Source organism: Camarhynchus parvulus, chromosome 20 (assembly GCF_901933205.1).
Source record: "Camarhynchus parvulus chromosome 20, STF_HiC, whole genome shotgun sequence".
NCBI lineage: Eukaryota > Metazoa > Chordata > Aves > Passeriformes > Thraupidae > Camarhynchus > Camarhynchus parvulus.
Genome location: NC_044590.1, coordinates 126675 through 144523, shown reverse-complemented (window position 1 = coordinate 144523; position 17849 = coordinate 126675). Strand labels below are relative to the sequence as shown.

At 38.3% G+C, this 17849-nt stretch overlaps 1 protein-coding gene across 1 annotated transcript in view; it reads left to right on the top strand.

Moving 5' to 3' along the window:
- Positions 1 to 5408: 5408 nt before the first annotated feature.
- The window catches only part of SULF2 (sulfatase 2), a 79390-nt gene continuing 66949 nt past the window's right edge, over positions 5409 to 17849 (top strand). The window contains exon 1 of the mRNA XM_030963553.1: positions 5409 to 5738. Within this exon, the coding sequence (XP_030819413.1) occupies positions 5728 to 5738 (11 nt within the window). The 5' untranslated portion in view covers positions 5409 to 5727. The remainder of the gene's footprint in view (positions 5739 to 17849) is intronic.

Below are 17849 nucleotides of genomic sequence, written 5' to 3'. Positions count from 1 at the left end.
CTTCAAATTAAGAAATTTTGTTTAGTTACCAACAACTGGTGTTGTAAACAGTTGTTGGGCTGTGAAAAGGGTAACTTTTGGATACATATCATTCAGATCACTTAGATTACCAGCTGAAAAAGGCAGGATCAGTGTTCTAAGACAGAAGCTGTAGAAGGTAGAAAGCCAAGGAGTCCCGTTCTTACCTAAAGCGAAGGCCCTTTTGTGTAAGTGAATGCATCCAGACGAGTGGATTCATCTTGATGAACTGGACTGAAGAGATTCCATGTTATAGAGGGATTGTGTCTAAAATTAAATCTGTTTAAGGTTAAATGTAGAAAAGAATACAGCAAGTGATGCTTATAAAGACATAGAAAGTCAGAAAAGGAAAGTAATTTGTGAGCATGAGTGGGTAGCAGAAGGAACTTGACGACTGATCCTTCTGTCAGCACAGCAACTGCCTTTATATGTAACATATCAAAGGAGAAATCTAACTTGTGGAAGGTGATAATGAGGCTTATTTTTACTCTGGGTACCATCTCACACCTCAAGAAAGGCAAAGATTTACAGCTACTGTTAAGCATATTCTTTGTAGCTATCCAAAGAGCATGCTTTCAGCAGCTATCACTCCAGTACTGTCTCTCTGCACCTGCTCACTCACCCAACTCACAGCAAAGTTCAATCTTTAGGACCCATGACAAAGCCCAACTGTTTAGAGGACAGATTGTGTGCTTTCCCATAACTGAACACAGAACTGATTAACTAATCAGTGGTTGCAAAGCCCTTTGAAACAAAAAAGTGCTCTAAAAGCTACCGATTGTTATTGCTGAACACTTCCCTGTTAGCACTGGAGTTACGATCCATTTCCCTTAATGTGTTCTGAGGAAGGGGATAGGAAACATGAGATTGCAGTTACCATTTACCACAGTTATCAAAGAACACGCAAAATCTCAGAGTTTTGGTAGCTGTGTTTACACAGAATTATCTTGGAATCTAATGGACAACTATCTTACTGGCTGAAGTTTAGACACCTATTTCCTTAAGTACTTCTTGTTGTTATTGTTACTTTTCTGGTTTTCCCCTTCCTCTTACAGATACAGTTTGACAGCAGAAGACATGGCCCTGTGGGGTAGGAGCTTAACATTCCACTTAACATCTACTGGCATCCACAGTTAGCACTGTCCCTCCATGGTTTTGCTTGCTCACTAGTGTCAGCAGCTAGACGACATTTCAACTGGTTTCAGTTCTGCAGCTTCCGAGATAAATTTGCTTGTTTAGGTAAATATGCTACACTATTTAAATCTAGGCTAGGTCTTGCCACATTTTAAATAGCACATTCATTTTCATAACAGTTCCTGAGTCATCACTGGCACATAACCAAAAAAAAAAAAAATCCTAGCTTTTGACACTTTATAAAAAGTGGCAACATTACCACAGACCTGTTTTGCCTTTATAACAAAGCAACATCTTTATGACTAAGGCTCCAAGTTATGTTTCTGAGTAGTTTCTTCAGTCCCGGGTTGTTTTTTTTTTTTTTTTCCACTGGGAACTTAACATACAGAAAAAAAGGAAAAGGAGTAGGCAGGTTAAAATTCAAACTTTGTTTTTGCACTCACATGTAGAGTCCCCTTGTATGGTTTTAGCTGGTTCACTTCAGAGAACAGCCTGCTTCAGGATCTGGAACTAAATCCATGGTTCAAGTTTGCACTATTTGGATCTTAGGGTTTGCTTTTATCTTCACACAAGTATTTAATTACTGATGCTATTAATGTAAATTGATATATCTTTATTCGCAAAAGGGAAGTTGGCAACAACAATCAGATTTGTTGGATTGATTTAAGGTTAATGGATCTTCCAAGATATTAGGGATTTAAAAAAAGACTGTAACAGCTAGTGTATATCAATATTTTTAACTCTGCTGAAAGCATCACCCTAATAGATTACATTTCACTCAGCTTTGCATAAAGAAAAGATGGGGAAAGAAAATTACAGTGTAACTATATGCAACATGGACACAACCATAGAAACAAAATTCTTAGGGCAAAACTGTAACATGGGAATGGCAAGAGATGGTGTTTCCTAGGCTTATTGCATTAATGAACACCTACTGAACATGGAAAACACATCAAAATAGTTTTTGAATAGTTTCCTTGGCAGTACCAGATCCTCATGTCATTGAACTCCCATAATTAGGCACCACAATAACGTTTCACGAAGAAAACCATGTTTTTCAGGGATACAGTGTTTTTCATCATGAATTCTGAGGAAACCTGTTCATTCTCCACCTTTGGTCTCCTGAACTATAATTGCTTGCAGCTTTACCTTTGCATGTAATATTAATGCACTGCTTAACCAATGAAAGAAAGGCTTATTCTCTAAATGACTTTCACAAAGGACCTTTGATGATTTTAAGATGTTTATTATATTTGACAAAAACACTGCCTAGGTTCTAAACCTTATTTTACGCTCTATAGACTGCCAAATATCTGCTGCTTCGAATGAAACAGGAAAAAATGCTGTTATCCTAGAATGATAGAATGGTTTGTGTTGTAAGGGACTTCATAGATCATTTAGTTCCAGCCCCTCTGGCATGGGCAAGGACATCTTCCAGGTTGCTTAAAATCCTCATCCAGCCAGGCCTTGAACACTTCCAGGGATGGGATATTCACAGCTTCTCTGGGTAACCTGCACCAGTGCCTTACCTCCCTCAGAGGGAAGAATTTCTTCCTAATATGGATCGAACCCTGCCCTCTGTCAGTGGAAAGCCATTACCCCTTGTCCTGTTACTCCAGCCTGTTGTCCAAAGTCACTCTCCAGCTCTCTTGGAGCCCTTTAAATAGTGGAAGGGTCACTAAAATCTCCCTGGAGCCTTCCCTTCTCCAGGTTGAACACCCCCAGGTCTCCCAGTCTGTCTCCAGAGGGGCTTCAGCAGGTCCTCCCTCTCCTTGCATTGGGAACCTCAGAGCTGGATGCAGTACTCCAGGTGGAATCCCATAGGAGCAGTGGAGGAGGAGAATCACATCCCTTGACCTGCTCGTCACCCAGCTTTTGGTGCAGCCCGGGATTCACCTGGCTTTCTGGTCCGCAGCACATATTGCCACATGTTATGATGCACAATGACTGGGTGCCTATATTCAAAGATCTTAATTACTAGTTAATTTTTTATAGATAGATAAATTCACAAAATAATGTTACTAATAAAGTGCCCTTCTTCAAGTATGACTATCCCAGATCTCACAGATGAAAGAACGATACACAGGCAAGTTCAGCAAACTACCAAGGTCACATTCCAAGGTAGAGGGAAGTAAAAATACAGAAGAAAAACCCTAAATTGATCTTGGCCTATTAACATCCATGACACATATGCATGGTGTATGCATGCAGAACTTGTCATATTGTTAATCCATACCAAAGGTAATAAAAGGGTAATTAGCAAGCAGAAACAACACATATTTTAAAAAAGTAAGCAACTGCCTTTGCTCTAGTCATTTTGTAAATTAAGCCACTTAAAATAGAAATATTACTTTGAGACTTAAGACATAAGGTTTCATGTTTACCAGCATTGTTTATTGTAGCAATGGACTGAGACAGACTTACCTACCTAGGCTTATAGATTTTGCCAAGATTTTTTGTACACTTGAACAAGTTATCTGTATTTTCACTGTTTCAGAGCTCAGATGTGTGCCTATGTGTAGTTTTATTTCCAACCATCCTTTGTCTTTCATATATGACAGCATGCTCTTCGCTCAAGTGAAGAGCAATTTTTCATGCGTGTATTTGATACCTAAGTCAATTTGTTAAGCTGTTAGAAGGAATTTCTATATATTAATAAAATCAATAATAACATTCTTGAAGTAGTAAAACTAAACCTTGCATTAATGTTAAATACAATACCTCACAAAATTATTATGCTCATTCTTGATTAGAATATATATGGGAATTACTTACGCTTGAGAACAGCTTTGTAAGATTAATGGAAGATTCACTAGCCAATTTATCATTCTGTTAATTATGACTATATAGAAATCGTTCCTTAAAAATATCTTATAATGACAAATCATCCTTTCAGATTTAGAGGCATTACACATGCATATTGAGGACAGAATTTCATCCATTTGGAATCTCACAAGAAAGATTGCAATCACTTAATTTTGTGTACTTTTTAGAGTTTTTTTGCAATAATAAGATAAAGCTCAGCTATGTTGAGCCCCTTTAATGCAAAGATATAACTTAGTGGGCAAGAAATAGATCCCATCTTTGAAAGGGTCTATTGGAGTAACATATTGAACCAGCCATGTCACAACAGAATTAGTATAAAATACAACTGCTTGGCTTCCAGAAATATTTTTTCTTTTAATAAGCAAAGGGCCCATGATTAATTTAATTGCAAGATTAGCCATCTTATTTTGACCCTTTGACATTCAACCCATCATAAAATTGACTATATGTCAAATCCTCAAGTCCTGCAAATTGTGTCTGGTCCATATTTCAGTTTTAAATCCACAATTTGAAACTGTTCTGGTGAGATATAAGAATCCGACAGTTTCAAAAAATGAAAAAATGATAAAAAAGACAAATTAGAACTTGTGTTAACCCATTAAAGAAATGCACTTTTTTTGCTTTACACAGCATGAATCGCAAGATTATTATCTTAAGTTATTGAAAGTTGAGAGAAATTTGCATCTTTTCTTGACATGACTTCCTAAAAATATTACTCTAGAACCTGTTCAAATAAAGCTAGTGTCTTAGTGCCTGGATTTTCTCTGCAGAATCGACAGGAAACATAGGCACCTGGTTAAAAATCATAATCAGAGAGGTCTGCAACAAGGAAACTACTAATACAAAAAGAGAAGTAAAACAGGAACTATCGCTCTGCTTTGGTGAAATTTTACACCTGTGCTGTAAGTATCTCAACTACTGCTGCCTGGGGTGAAGACTCAAAATAAAGGACTGTGCAGATAGACTGTTATCATGTTTGTGGGAAAACTCTCCGACTGGGAACGTGAAAGGCTAAAACTCAAACCCGTTAAATAGTGAAAGAGGCTTGACTCTTTTGGGAGAGCTTGGTCACAAGAAACGTCTAAGTCTAAAAACAGACAGATTTTAGCTCTGTTTCTCACAACGAAGCAGGATGAGACACATTTCTCCGTGCAACATTCCATGTGGAGAATTCCTGTTATTAGGTGGGAAGTGCAAAAATTTTATCAGGTCGGGATTTTATCGCCTACACACCGGAGGCGGATCAGTCCCGCATGAAGCTCTCGCTCCCTGGCATCCCCGATCCTCTCGCTGCCCCACCTGGCACTCCTGAGGCGGGTCTCCGGGCGGGCGCCGAGCGCGCTGTGAGGGGAGCCGAGCGCTGAGGGAGAAGCGGCAGCCATGGGATGGGGCGATTCCTGGGGGGCGACAAGGAGGCGGAGCTCGGCCCCAGCCCCCGAGATGCACAGGGCGAAGAGCTCCTTGCAGGGGCCGCGGGCTGCCTGCAGGCTTCCCCTTCCTTGGCTGCGCTTGGGTGGCAGCCCCCGGCAAGGGGCTGGGGGAGGCGCCTCGCAACAGATGGTTCAAGCCGGCTCCCGGCGCGGCCCGCATTGGCCAGCGACGCGGGAAAGGGCGGGCGGGCGCGCCGCAGTGGCGGCTCCGCGGCGGGGGCGCAGCGCCCACAGCCCAGATCGCTCGCCTCCCGCTGGGCTGCCGAGACGACCTCCTCTGCGGAACGTTGGTCGCCTCTCACGGCTCCAGCACCTGTGAATGCCTGCCCGGTGAGGCTGCGAGTAGTGCCGCATCCACGCACGGCCGGCCAGGGCTCCCGGGGCCGCTCCTGCGGCGGGGCGGGAGGCCCGGAGGGCGCGAGGCCCGGAGGGCGCGGCTGCCGCCCGCGCTTGGGGCCGGGAGCCGGAGCTGCCGCCTCCTCCAGTCTAACCGGTGCGCTGGGGAAACGGGGAAAGGCTGGGGGGATTCTCCCCCGGGTGGGGGACGGAGTCTATGCTGGGGGAATTTTTATCACCGATAGGTGAGGGGAGCCGCTGCTCCCTCTTCCCGCTCCCCCTTTCCCTGTATTCCAGCTTCACCGATGCAGAGCCGCTTGTAGTGAGTAATTACCGGGTTTTCGGTCCTCGGCGCTCAGTGGAGAGTGGGGGACGGACTGTCAGGTGGGGAGCTGAGATGCCGGGGAAGTGACTTGCCCAAGGTCAGACTGTGAGACAGTGGCAAATAATGTCCTGTACTAAAAACTTCTGATTTCTAGCCTTGTGCTGGGCTGTTCAACAGCCCTGCAAGGCACCAGGCATAAATCTGGCTGTAGGACTATTTTTTTTCTCAGAGTTTTTTTGTTTGTTTGTGTTTGGGGTTTTTTTGTTTTGTTTTTTATTTTTGGTTGTTGTTGGTTTGTTTTAAAATCATGTATGGCTGTTAAAGCATGCAGAGATGCAGCATCTGTGTCATCTCCTTTGTTTTCTCCAACCTTCAGACATGTGAATAGATGCATAAGTGATTATGCTTTTCTGTGACTAATGTTAAATTTAGTAGGAAATTACTGGTAAAAATATCATGGTTTTTTCCAAAACTTTTACCATGGCAATAGTTTTTTTTTTTTGTTTTTTTCCTATTAATAGTGTGTGTCTTCTTATACCATCAGAGAGTTGTTGTGAAAAGCCTTTAAATTGGTTAAGTGGCAGCTGCATTCCGAAATTCATCTGCAGTGCAATAGCGTTTATTCTCAGCGCATGTAAGATATAAGGCATGGCAGGCCGTGCTTTTAGAACTTATGCACTAGAGTTCTCTGAAGGATGCAACTGGAGTGTTTGTTTTTGTGCTAGCTATGTACATAGCAATTCTCTTTCCTTCTCTCTCTCCTCTCCAAGAATAATTTCAATGAGTTTGCATGAAAATATTCTGTAGCTTATCCCTGCTAATGTTTAGTGTTTCTTTTGAATTTCCCATTATGTGAAAGTAAAACTGACACCTATGAGCATATATTTTAGATTTAAAGTATTATTACAGTAGTCAGAGTCAATCCTTTTTATAGACTTTAGCTAATCCTTGCATTTCATAAAATTTTCTACAGCAGTGAAACTGAAAAGTTTAAATGTGCTGTTCAAAAGCTAAACTGTCCTTGCTACCATCTCAGTTTACCTTAGCTGCTCCTCTTGTTTTTTTTGGAGATGGGGTGGGAGGGTAGGGAAATGGAACATGAGAGAAGTTAAATGTGCAAAATGTTAGTGTAAGTAGGACAGCTTTATTTTTAATCTCTGTTAAGCAGTTAGGTGAACTCTGTACACTCTTCAACACAAATCATGGAATTGAAGGCCAGGTTTCTGGTATCACAGGGTTCCCCTAGTGTGGATATTTTGTAATTTGAATTTGGAGAGATTTGTAGGTGTTTGTTTTAGTCTCATTCAGAAACTAGAGTGTTGGTCTCAAATCCTTTATTGGATTTTTTTTTCCACTTTTTTCCACTTTTAAAAGACACTTTTAATTGTGCTTGTGTTTTGGCTGTATATTATTTGATGGGCTTTTTTGTTTTCTCTTTTTTTTTTTCTTCAATAGATTCCTTGCAAGAAGTCTTGTTTTGGGTAATTTCTAGCTGAAAGCGTTTGTCTGTACTGCATAAACTAATTTGATTAGTTTCCCCTTTCACTACCAGCTTCTCCATCATTTATTCTAAATGGATAGGAAAATGTCTGTCTTTTTTTTTCCTAAGTAGCTGGTATTATTTCATTAAACAAAACGTTAAGTTGTAATGGATGATGTTTTGCTTTGGCTAGGTTTTGTTTTTAAGAAAGTCTATGTATTTCACTATTGTGACTTCCTCTTGAGCATTTCTGTTATAAGGATCTCAGGTTGGAAGAGTTATGGTTGCTTATCTACAAACGGTAATTCAAACAGACTTAGTGATATCACATTTGCAAATATAACTGATTTATAAATGAGTAAGAGTCTTCTGTGTTGTGAGAGAGAAGGTGATAGAATAAAGCAAACACTTTTGCTGTGTAATAGAAATATGTATCTTTGCCATGCTAGATTTAATATCTAATGTCAAAATAACTCTACAACTTGGTGCAAATTTATATTTTACCTTCCCTTCAAAATTGTTTTTAGAAGTAATTAATGTGAAAGCCAGATATCTCTAATTTACTTGTAGATACTTGCTACATCTTCTCTACTGACTTGTAGAGAGCATAAAGTGCTATAAAATTATTAAAATATTTTTTAAATAGTTGCAACTCCTCAGTGAAGCACAGTATTTTTTTCACTTTTTTCCTCTTAACATACTTCCTTCTGCCATCGGAAGATGTTGTCTTACTGTGAAATTTAGAATTGAGTGAAAGTATGATAAAGAACTACAAACGCATCAAAGAATCTTGGGTAAAGATTTCAGTGAGATCATACTTCTGGGTAGAATACTCCATGCCTTTGCCAATTTTCATCAAGAGTAGGTAAAACCTGCCTTTTTAGCTGTCTCTTGCAGTATTCTTGACAGAACATGATCTCATTTTTTAATCAGTATGCTGGGGCAGTTTTTCAGGCTGGAGTGGACATAATAGAGAATGACATATAGGCTTACATTTTTGAGAATATATTGAGTTGATTCTAGTACAAACCATGATTTAATTTGAAACCTGACAAGCTTAATGAGTGAGATTTACTTTGTCTTTTTTTGTTTGTTTGGGTATTTTGTGTGTGTGGTTTTTTGGCGTTTGGTTTTTTTTGGTGTTGTTTGGGGTGTTTGTTCTTTTGTTTGTTTGTTTCTTTTCCTGTCGCCCCCCACTTCCCATTTATATGAATTTCTTATACACTTGGATTTTTGTTTAACTTTTGGAAATTTTCTGAATTTCTCCATGTAGTTTGTTGCGGGTTAACTGCTTTTCCACTGCCTGTCCCCATGACCCTTCCTCACCCTTCACTTAAATGGTGTGTGGGAAGAAATTCTGAAATAGTACAAGTTCAATAAAGGAGGATTTCAGCTAATTAGTGGCTGACCTCTGTAGGAAGAAAAAGGATGTGTAATATTTCTGAATTCTATAAAAATGTTACTCTAGTTTTTTTTTGTTCTTTTGTATTTCTGTGTGTTTTCTAGCATTAGTTCACCTTTCACAGTAAAATCAGAATAGCAGCTCTAAGTTCAGTGAGTTTAAGCAGTTTGTGGAACTGAAATAAAAGTTCTGATGAGTAATCACTAGTACTGATTAGCCATATTTAATGGATTGTTGGGAGAGAGTGTCAAAATAAAGTTAATCTATCAGGCTATTAGTTGTTGCTAACTTGTATATAGTATTCTGAAATGAAGGTTGCAACTTTGTGGTGATGGGTAAGCAACTGTAAATATCAATATATAAGACATGAGTGGTCTAATGTATCAAGAAATGACATACACATTAGATGAAATTTCATTGCTTTTGAAAGACTTATTCCATTTAGAAATGGGCAGCACCTTATTTCAAGTTCCTGAAAGGAAAAAATTTAACTGCCTGTCTTATGTGAAGATTTTAGGCAGCAGTCATTGTGAAACACTGAAATTACTGATCCCTGAGGTAGGAAGCCCTGTAAAGAGTGTAGTTCTACTGTGATCTGACAGTTCTGATAATCTCTGTAATTGAGTCATTGACTATGACTCTCCAACTTAATAGATTAAATTGCTGTATATAAGAACTTGTGATTTTTAATAGTATTTGGGAAAAGAAGATTACGCATCTAAAAGATGCTGAGTTATGTCAGAAGCTGATGTTATTTTCAGTGTGGAAACTGAATAAGGAAAATACCTTATGGGCTTTTGGTATCTGAAAGTCCTGATCAATTGACCTGTTATATAGATTTTCTTAGATCTGCTTATAGATTTATTATTTTTCTTCTGAATTCTGTCTTTGTGGTTCAAGTGTTAACAATGTGAAGTTCTTTATGCATCTTTATTTGCAATTACCTGCATGTTACCCCAGAGTTTCTGCCTTTCAGTGGGCAGAAAGAACACAATCAAAAAGGACAGGAGTGTATTTTAGGGTGGGCTTTGCTCTCTTTTTATAATTTTAATGTAAGGATCCTAAACTTGTATATTTTATTACTGTGACTGAAATATGCAGTCTAGGAAATTGCAGCTTGCCTCTAAGGAAAGTTAAGGTGCCAAAATACTAAGAACTAAAGTTTCAATACTTCTCTAACAACAAATACTTGGTAGACGCATGATAAGAAGACTAGTACCTAATTTTTTATTTTCCCATGTATTACAGTACAGCACCATTGAAGGACTTCTTAAATAACTGGACTCCTTTGTCATCCATTCTTTATTGGAGGGAGGAGTAGTCAATGTGGAAGACTTGAGTGGTTTAGAGAAAAATGATATGTTTCTGCTCTTCGAAAGCTTTTTTTCATAGATAATATGTGTGGAGACAAATTACTTTAAAAATGTAACTTAGTTGTGCATACAGAAGTGTGAGACAGTATGGTTGCCATCAAAGACACCACGGCAATGTGTCTTCTACCTTCTAATTCACTGGGTCAATCTTCATCTCTTGTTGGATATCTAGCAGTATCATGATGCAGTGGTGTCTGTGATCCTGTTGGGGTCTTCCAACTCTTTCTGAGCCTAGCACGCTGATGAAAGTGGAGGCATCTGTAAGAGTAGATAAATGAGTTCTAAGAAGTACATCTAAATCTCTATCTAATGATCTGTCTTTAGTCATACTTGTTTGATAGTCTAACTGTAAGATTAAAGCAATCTTTAGAAATTCTATTAAATTACCTTGCCTGTGATATTTGCATGGGTTATTTTCTTGGTACTGTCTGCTGGAGAGCAGACTTGCAACCAGCAGACTTGGATACAGTACAAGATCCTGTAGGTTCTGTAGCTGTTTACACTATGATATTAATAGTGTTAAATTAGCAACATCAGCAATATTAATTGATTTTTAAATTCAGACTGTGACATTTGTTAAATGATCATTAAACATGCAAACATCCTATGTACAGTAAAAGATCTTCAGACCCTGACAAATGGTAAATGAGAAGATTGCAGACTGTAGAAAATGTAAATATTCTTTTGGAAGTTGTTATATGGCAAGACAAAAATATTCCACTCTAAGCAAAAGAGGATTCATTTTCACCTCTATAAAAAAAGCTGGAGACTGATTTGCATACTTAATATGTGTGTTGGTGTCTTCCTTTCTTTCAGGCACCGCTGTTGAATTGGAATTTGTCCTGCTTTTATTAGGCAAGTAGTCCAGCACTTCACTCTAGAAAAACGGTGTAGTTTCAATTTGCTCCTCTTGTAATATTCTTGAAAATTTTGAGACTGTCTTTTAGTTTTTAAGAGTTTTAGTTCACTTGTTAAGTCGTTTTCCATCAGATGGCTAACTGTAATACTAACTTACATGTTTAATTGGTGAATGCATTAACCATGGCTTTAGGGAAAGGCTTAATCTAGTTTCAGATAATCCTTGTGATTTTTACTCTTCCTGTCTGTAGTAGAGTAAGGATTTGTGGTTTCATGTTGGAGTACTGACATTGCTAGCTACAGATAAAAACTTCAACAATGTGATGCATTTAGAGTAGCTTATTACCTAGAACAATTTATAAATATATTTTATAGCTTCTGCACCAATGTTCTAAAGTGTGACTGAGTACTATATTTCAGCCAGTGCCATTTATCTCATTAAAGGTACAGCTGAAGTTACTGTGCTATCAAACGATAAAACTAAACTGTGAGTTCATCCTGCTTTTGTCTTGTAATATGGCTGTAGTTTGCAAAGAGCCAGATAGCCTTGATAATAAGTAATTTTCAAAATTACAAAAATAATTTTCAGATACCTCAAAAATTTTCCCAGTTTTTGTAAGAATGAAGATGTTACAATTAAATCAATTAAAAGAACAGTTATATTAAATTAAAAAAAATATTAAGAATTACTGGAAGCTTTAACTTTTAACTATCAAAAATATTCTGTGACTACTGTGGTGGATAAAGCTAAGTTAGTCCCTTGTTTTAATTACGTGTGTGAAAAAATTTAATGGCGACTATGTAGTAAGGAAGTTTTATATCAGAAGCAGAGAAGCTATTGACACTAAATTTGAGCTCCTGATTTACATGTTAGTGTATGCTAAGCAGCTTCATCCTCATCACCTAGTGTGTAGTTAGATGCTATTCTGCATTACACTTCAGGCAGCCTCTTAGAGCAAGATGGTTGGCACTGAGCACCTAACATCCATGGGAAACCACTCTTGCAAAGTGGTTTTGATTTAAAACAAACCTAAACCAAGGTCAGAATTTTCCAGTATGCTGATTATCCTTGTAGACATGTGTGCATAGCAACAAAAATTGAAATATCTTGTTGGCACTGGTGTGTAGCACATATGTTACTAATGCCAATGAATGCAGTGTAGTGATGTGGTGTAGTATTAAACAAATTTTTCAGTTGTGCTTTTGAAATTAAAAAAAAAATCCCTAAATCAAACCTGAAATGAAATTTGAAAGCATCATAGAATAAGGACAATAAAATATCTTTCAAACTTCTGGTCTCTATTTTTAAGAAACCTGCTCTGGATTTATCTCAGTGACTCAGTTAATCTGACTCTTGATCACAGTCTTAATTTTTATTTTCTGGCGAGAAAAGTCTCACAATTAGCAGATCAGGATTTTAAAACACTGAACTACAACATGCCAGTTTTTATGCTCTTGATTTCTGCTATTTCCTGTCTCTTTCTGTGAGACGCTGTGAGAAAATGAACTGTCTAGTTTTGATTTATTTTGCATAACACAAACTAAGCTTATTAAGTTCAAGTCAATTAAAATGAAATGTTTGAGTGTATGTCAGCTTCCCAGAAAATTGTATTTTGTAATCCTGCACTTCACTATTTTGAAGAAATGTTTCCAGTAGAGGAATCAATCAGAAGAAATGAATCATCATCTGTGGGGAGATGAAGGGGGGGAAAAAAAAAGAAAAAATAATGTCATCTATAAATTAATTTACATTTGAGTGAACTCCTGCCACCTCTAGAAAGGTTATAACCTAGAACAGACCCCGATACTGCAAAACAGTGTTCAAATTGTTTGTTGTATTCACCTTCTGTACTTTGCTGACACAGAAGGAAAGATCATCAGCTGCAGAGGTGGCTTCCTTCGAACCTTTGATCCCAGTTTCTGTTCCTGTTTTACAGTAGCCTTAGGAAGAGTGTCTGATTCCTCTTGGTTAAATGTGTTTCGAGTGTTGTACTGTGTTCTGAAGGAAATAGTCCAAGTTTATTTTTTTTATTATATTGTCACTAAAGAAAGAACTGTTATACTTGTTCTGCGTTATCTTCTTTCCTTTGTTAGCATGTATTCTGTAGAAACCAGTAATAGAGAAGTTATTGTACTTCAAGTGGCAACCTCTGCAGAAGATGTCAACTATTCTTTGTGGTAGGAGCCTTAAATGGAGTTCCAAGGTGAAATTATTTACTGCAGATAGGAACTTGTTTTATTTCTAAAGTAGGATTTAATCATGGTATTACAGTAATCCTATTCATGGTATGTGGGTTGCAGAAAATGCAAAGCTGAGCTAGAAATCACTTCAAATACAATGCAGTTCACTGCAAATTCTTCTGATCTGTCAGACTTCTAGTTGAGTACCTTGACTTTCCTTTCCTTCTTTAGAAAACCTTGTGTGACAATTTCGAAGTAGTTAGTCTCTTTAAATTACAGAAAAGGTGAGAGAGAGCATGCCACAATAGCCACTTTCCTAGATATGTTTGTGTTTACATAGTTGAGGGGCACATTATTATCCATTTCTACCTTACTAAATAGGCCAAGGATGTTGCAAAATAAGGTTTCAAGACCTTATTTTGGGGTGGGTTTATAAGCAGTATTATCATGCGTGTACTGGAAGTGGTGAAAACATATTTTGAGCAATGGAGTACCTCAGTTTGTATCAGCAGAAATTGGAAAATAACTTGGCGTGTATTTTATTGGTCTACTTAAAAAAATACCTGTTTAAGAATCTCAAAAGTAAAGATAGTTCTGGGCCACTGCAGATAAGTAATGCCCTGGCCTAATCCAATATTCTTATTCTCACACCAAGGCAGTTACAGAGGCCTATCAAGCTCATTGTTTTATCTCTTGTTGCAGCTGATAATAGGCACTTTAGCATGTAAGAAAAATACAGATGTAAAGAGGTATGATACTGAGAAGTCTCCATGGCTCAGCAAGTTCTGCAAGTTGTACTGGGTTTACATGTCACGATTAGTAACCCTTGATGGAGTTTCTTTGCCTATAAATGTATGTTTTCACTAAATTGAACCTGTATTACTGTTTTGACAATTTATGTTTGGATTGCACTTTTCACAAAGATTCTTGAAGCTTTCTCTTGGGTGGTAGTTTGCATTTTTGAGCTCTTTGTTGAGTATGGATCAGGAAGGTGACAGGAAGAGAAGGGAACTAACTTGAAGATGTGTGCGTAACTACGATTAGAATAAGATTGTTTGGGAAAAAAAGACAGCTGAAAAAGAGAGGAAATTCTTAGAAAAATGGCAGGTTGAAAGATAACATTTCCAATGAAAGAAAACAATGATTCTCTTTGGCTTAGTTTTATAAAACCAGTAAGACTCGTTAATTTAAAACTATATTCTAAGTCCCATGTAGACTTTGTATTCAGAAGCAGCAGCATTTAGAATTGCTTCTCTGATGACCTCTGAATGTATTTGGTATATTGTGAAGGTTATTGTGTTAAGTTGGAATATGACAAGGATTTCTTTGACTCTTAGTAGGCATAGAGCTGAGGCACTTAATAAACTAATTTCCCAGGAAGCCTTTTATGGGTTGATTTACTACTGTATTGTAAAAAGATGTCTCAGGAGTGTAATAACATTTAGCTGAACTATAAATTTTAGATGTTACTGAACATTCCACATCATCTGTTGGAGGATGGGGGGAGAACAAATTCCAAACAATAACACTAAAGCATATGGTGTGGAAACCGTATTGTATTGGGGGATTGTAGCAGCAAGGGGGTTTAGACGGTGGAAGCTGCTACCTATTTCCCAATAAGCATCTCCTGTGGAAAAGCTGTCTAGGTGGGCATTCAGGCAAAGCAGTCTAGTCCACACACCACACTCACCACAGCTAGTTCAGCGAAGAGAGGCAGAAGGGCCTTTTGTATGATAAGTTCCAGCAAAGGTTTATTCTGGCATGCCGAAAGGGAATCAGGAACAAAAGACCTGGCTGTGTGTTGTGCACAAGGTTAAGTACGGTCAGGGGCCAGTGATCTGAGGGCATGGGGGTGGCACGAAGGGCAGGGCAAAGGGCGGTGGCCTACAGGGAAGACAGGGCCGGCCACCAGGGATATCACAACCAAAGAGGAAACGGGGAAAGGAGAAACCTCGAGACTTAGGAACATACAGGGAACGTAAACTGGGGTGGATCACAGTGTTGCAAGGTTCCATGGGGAAATCTTTTCTTTCAGCCTAGGTGGTGACTCTATGGTATATTCTTCCAGGGCAAGGCCCTGGGGATTTCCCTGAAGGGTTCAAAGGATTCCACAGGGGATGATTTGCTTGGTGATTCTTCTGATGTCTAAATGGTATTACGTTTTAGATCATCCGCTCTAGAAACCCTGTGCTGCAGAAATTGCATGTTCATGTGATTATGAAGCTAGACTGAGTAGTACTACAGAATGGAGTTTTGTTAAATGTTGATTTTTTTTTTTTTGAATTCTGATCTTGATGCAAGTTTTGGCAAGAGAACTCATGAGCCATATTTCTGTAGCTCTGCATGAAGTGAAGAAAAGCTTTAGTTTATAAGTTACTAATGCAGGTGTTAGATGTCTCTGAATTCTAGGGGAGCTACACACTTGTAATAAAAATTTTACTACAGAGGATTAAAGATCTCGAAGTGCTTGCTTAAATCTATTTATTGTTTTATTCTGTCTAATCTTGTTTCAAGGCCTTAAGATCAATCTACTTTAAAAAAGTAAATCGACCCCTCTGGTTTGAAATACATTATATAGGATTCCTGATAATTTATGCAGTCTTTCAAAATCCTCTTCTTTAGGGCAGACTGATGCATATCTGTGGGGAACTAACAAGTTCTAAATGTGTATTCAGTATTACCGATTCTTGCAGCATTTGGCTATTGGGCTTCTCATGTTAGAGCTGCTGAGGTATGTTGTTTATAAGAGACTGTATTGAGACAATACTTATATAATGTTATTTGGGTGCTGATCAAACTCATTAAAGCCTAATGTTTTGGGTTTTTTCTTAACCCACATGACTTTTTTTTTAGGTTTGTGTCTTGACTACTTTCTTGCCAACCTTGTTTTGGAGGAAAACCTTTGATGTTTATTATTCAGTATTTATGCATGTATTTGAATACTTAGATTCAGAACCATTTAAGTTGTATGCATGTGTATGTAGACGCTGTATTTCAATTCATCAAAATAATGTGACATCAGTTAAAAGTGGTATGAATCATGACAGACATGGTGCCCTGGTATCTAAGATACGTCAGCATGCTGATAAGTTACGTGCTTTCCTGCTGTGAGAACTGGTTGCTGTATTTGATTCTTTAGCCGAATACAAACTAAATTAAATCTGCAGTGACCTATATTGTGCTATAGCTAATGACCCAGTTAACCTCTGGTTAATTTTAAGTCTCTTGGTGTCCTGGGAACAGGGACATGTTTATTTCAGTAACCACAAACCTTTAGAAATGTGCCACTGGCATTTATCATTCCCGAGCTCTGTGTTTTAACAGAAATTAGCTAATGGGCCATGGGGGTCTGCAGAAGTTGTAGAATGCCAATGAGGAGCTTTCTTTCACTTTTCTTCCCCCCTGATTTACATGACTAAGCTTTTAGCTTTTCTTGATTTTGTTTTTGTTTCTTGGGTATTGATCTGTCTCCTGTGGAGGAAACAAACTATTTGCTTAAAGTGCAGGAGGACATTACTGCTGGCAGCTTCCCAGGAACTCCCCTCTTTTTCATGCTTTAAATTAAGCTAGAACCAGTACAGATGTTGTTAGGGAAGTTTGCAACTGATGCAATTCTATTATTGAATGGATGTGTTATGCAAATAAATCTGAATATAACCATAAAATAATAATGAAGATCTTGTCTAAGGGTAGATCTGAGTACCACTTTTCTGACATAAATTAGATTCTCTGGCACCTGGATGGGCTCATCCATGAAGTATATGTTCTTTTTAAGGAAGTGAAGTTATACAATAATCTGCTAAAAAACGTGGAATTGTTATTCACACCCATTCATAGTAGCAGTTCATACTGTCTGTCACAGATCTGTTAAGTAATGCATAATCCAAAACAGCCTGAGCATTTTCTGACAATTAGAACATCGAGTGCTTACAGGGTGAAGCCTTGAGAAACAGCTGTTCTAGAGCCAATCCTTTCTGTGCTGTCTGTTCCTTGAAGTTTTTAGCAGAAATTTCTTTTGGAGATAAAAATCCATACTTATTTTTTGTTTTGCCTGTGGCAGCAACAAGAACAGCTAGAAGCAACTTCTTGAATGCTCTGCAAAAAACAGATAAACACTTCTACAGCAATCCTGAGTCCTTTGTTGTCCATGTAGAGAGATGGGTTTGGCAGGGGAACGTGGAATTTTGGGCTGTTACAGGACACTTGTTCAGACACTAGTTTTGTTTTGGGACTTTTTATGACATAAGAATCACTTCTTGATGATCGTATGTTGTAAATATGCAATATCTAGAGGGACAGGAGAAATTTCCATTAACAGATTCTTGGGAACTTTCTCTGTTCGGTCAGGTGGCTTCGAGCACCACACCAAATAAGCAGTGTCTTTGCTCAGTGTATGCCATGGGTATGTTCTGCAATTTTCCTCGAGATCATCTATCTACCTGCACCAACTGGGAAGAGCTGGCATACTCTTTTATCTGTCCTCATT